General features: G+C 48.3%; 1 protein-coding gene across 1 annotated transcript; it reads right to left on the bottom strand.

Annotated features, from left to right (window-relative positions):
• Window positions 1–513: 513 nt before the first annotated feature.
• tmem121ab (transmembrane protein 121Ab) lies at window positions 514–1458 on the bottom strand. Its single transcript, XM_070926207.1, has one exon. It carries the CDS (start codon window positions 1456–1458, stop codon window positions 514–516), a length of 945 nt encoding a protein of 314 aa, XP_070782308.1.
• Window positions 1459–3588: the final 2130 nt, after the last annotated feature.

Below are 3588 nucleotides of genomic sequence, written 5' to 3'. Positions count from 1 at the left end.
CCCCCATGACTGACCCTTGTCACTCTCTGCTCCCCCTCTCCATCAGTGCTTCACGCTGAGTGGTATGTCCTTTGCTGCTGGAAGTCAAAGGAAATGCCACAGATGCACTGTTGAAAAAGTGACCTTTAAAAAATACAAGATACTCACCGAGGGGGGGACCAACGGCCCATTTTACACAACATAATGTCACCGGGCTGCGTGTGGAGATTGTCTCTTAATAAAAGTTTGAACTTTTAAAACATCTGAAACAATTAAAAACACAACAGCACGATAAAAACCTTTGACTTGATTTCTAAAGTCTGCACGCTGCACTCAGTCAAGTGTAGGTTTACAGTATGTTCTGACAGGCAGGTGATGCTGAAAATCTCTTTTATGGTTTCGCAGCAGTTCATGTGGGCTTGACAAGAGCAGAATATCATCCTGTCATGCAGCTGATTTCTCTATCTACCTCCACTCCTCCAGCTTTCGTAAAAAGCAGTCAGTTTCTAATGGTGCTCAGTCCAGCGCTGGCGGTCATGTGTCGATGACGTCCTGCGCCGGCGAAGGTTCATGTGGCAAACTGGTGGCGTTGGGCAGCGGCTGCGTGTGGCTGACAGAGTTCTGCTGCAGCTCTAGTGCCATGGCGTTCTGTGGGTGGGGAAACTCCTTCACCTGTCTGCGGTACTCCAGGAAGGTGGACGCCTTGGTGGCGATGGCCACCACGTTCTTTCCAACAAAGATGGTGGAAACCCGGCTGTCCTGAAACAGCACCATGTTTACACCTCGTATGAGGATGGTGACCACGTTTATGGTGACCAGGCTCAGAACAGGGTACAGCATCATCTTCTGGGGCGACATGTGCTCCCCCTGCATGCTGATTTCACTGAGCGATACGCAGGGCAGGATGAGCAGCAGGATGTAGCAGTAGAAGAACATCAGGCCCTCGGCCCAGATGGGCAGGCCTGTCCGCTGGGGCTCCCACAGGTTGGCTTGGATATCCAGCAGGTCCAGCAGGTCCAGAGCCACCCAGAATAGGCGACTCCTCATGTCCTCCTTCTTACGGAAAGTTCTCACATATTCCATACTATCCAAAGCCACTAGAACCAAGTATAAGCCTGGTACACATACAGATAATAATAACGTCAAAGCCTTCCGGGCCACCGTTTCCAAACTCTTCCTGTCTGCCTTGCAATTCTGGAACACAAAGTAGAGCTTGATCTCCAGGACAAAGATGTACAGAAACCAGAGGATCATGGCGTATCCTCGTCGGGCGGTGCGCACCTCGGCACCGACCCACACTGCAACATATCGCAGCACTATAAGGAAGCATACGTCCCCTACCAGCACTATAATACACACACCAATCTTTCTGGGACCCTGGTTCTGCTCCACCAGGTAGGCGTCCATGAAGGCCATGCTGGTCATGATGACGATTGTGGTCAGGCACACGTGGCGTTTGTCTGGGGGCGGCAACACCATGGTGAGGGCACCTGCTGGCTCCCACTCTCAGTCCCCAGGTTTCAAAAGTAAAAATAGTCCAGAAGGTGAATACGGCACTGTGTCCACTCCAAACCTGTACAGTTGGAGAAAAAAAGGGTACTTAATGTGCTCTGACAGCTCTGGTGTGCACAGGAGCAAATGTCCAGTTAGTGTGTCTAATATTAAAATAATACAATAAGTCACTGCACTAATAGTCCATCGATGTGGGCGGTTATTGCAATGTAGAAGCAGAGCAGTGTGTGGAGTCAGCGGAGAGATGCTGGCTGCTGATTGCTCTCAGACCATGTGAAAACAGGAACATCACCTCGTTACTCAGCGCACTTCCATTGATCTGACTCTGCCCGTGAGCAGCAGCTACACCGAGGGCTTTACAAGCTGACACGCCATGACTGATAGTAATCCACGCACAGTCAAATGGAGAATACTCTGAGAGCAGGCTTGGTCTAATGGACATGCGATGGGATTGCGGGACACGGTGCTGCAGTGTGGAAATGTTTATGGAGGTGTTTATTTTTGTATGAGACAGTGTAGGAAGCAGTGGATGTATGCGGGCCCGCGCTGAAGCTCAGCATGTGCGAGGAATTCCTCTTTGGATACTCCTGCAGACGGTGGTGCAGTGTGTGTGGCTCCTTGATATCCTGCAGTGTGTGCGAAGGGAAACGGAGGAGAGAGAGGAGAGGAGTCTGCAGTGGCCGGAGGCCCCCAGCCGCCATAAATCACGGAGACAGCAGGTCAACGGCCCATGAGGCCTTGCGTCCGACGCCGGCTTCCCTGGGGGGAGGCTCTTACACCGGGCTGAAGATCCATCCTTCCCCCCCTCCTCTTGCCACGTGCCAGCCTCTCCACAGCCTAGAAGAGGGAGAAATAAAGAGGAGAAGAGGGGGAGGGCAGAGGAGAAGGAGAAAGAAACCTGTCAGCACTACTGGGCCATATAACACAGTTTTCATTGCCAACGGCCCTCCACATATGAGGAGCCAAGTTACGTGTCAGCTTGGCTCAAATATAGCCTGTTTCACTATTGATGGGGCAGGACATATTGTACATGTTACAGTGAGACTGCTTCAGGGTGTTATTACCTCTCTATTGTCTGATGCATGGCTTAATATGCTCCGATGGTAATGTTATTATACTCAGCATATTTGGGGCCATAGTACCCACTAGTTTAATTTTGGAAGTTAAATGAATAGAGGATTTATTACAAGAAATTGTAGAAGCCAATTTTCAAGTTTCATATAATAGCCAACTGCTCGGCACCTCTGTTCATTCCTGTGTGCTTTTTGAGACAGTCGGGTGTACTATAGTTTCTAAACTGAAACAAAAACACATTTCAACTATAATATGTCTCCTCCGTGCGTGCTCAATGTCAAAAACGTGTCTATATACTATGACTATATATTGATAATGATAATATTGTATTGTAGCATCAGTTCAAGCTCCATTTAAAGTCTATTTTTGTTGAATGATGTTTCAAGGTGTTTCTGTTTTGACCTGTTTAGTATTCCAGTGGATGTGTGTGTTGAGGCGTGTGACGGGTCGGGGGGGGGGGGGGCTCTCTCATCAACAGTCCAGTCGGACGTTTACAGCACTTTCTAAAAAAAACAAAAACCAGTGCAGATACCGAGAGCTTAACTCGCCAGCAGGAGCCCACCTCATGCACGGGCCTCATCCGTAAATAACACAGCATGTCTAAATATTAGCATAGAGAGGAAACAACGCTCGGTAAAAGAAAGTGAAATGTGTTAATTGAGCAGAAACATCTGCCCGGCGAGCTTCAGCAGAAACTACAATTTATCTGTCGCTCTGGTCTATTCTGTTCGTTTCTGTCTGCTCTTCCTGTCACTGGATCCTTCAGGCAGAACACGAATAAATCACATTAGTGTTTCTGTCAGCCGAGGTACGTTTCAAATCAAAGATATGACTGTATCATTCAGAGAGCACTGGCAGCGCTCCAATAACCAAACTTGTTTGGCTAAAGCAAGTGACCATGAAACTTTCTGTCTCTATCCATCCCAAAATATTCCACCATCCTCTCTGCAACAGAACAGGTTATACCTTACAGGTTATACCTGTTCTGTTGGTTTGTTTATTTCAGTATTTCAGTATCTCTCT

The sequence above is a fragment of the Enoplosus armatus genome, chromosome 19 (genome assembly GCF_043641665.1).
Source record: "Enoplosus armatus isolate fEnoArm2 chromosome 19, fEnoArm2.hap1, whole genome shotgun sequence".
NCBI classification, from domain to species: Eukaryota; Metazoa; Chordata; class Actinopteri; order Centrarchiformes; family Enoplosidae; genus Enoplosus; species Enoplosus armatus.
The sequence above is the reverse complement of the archived record's forward strand: the minus strand, read 5'-3'. Positions and strand labels throughout refer to the sequence as shown.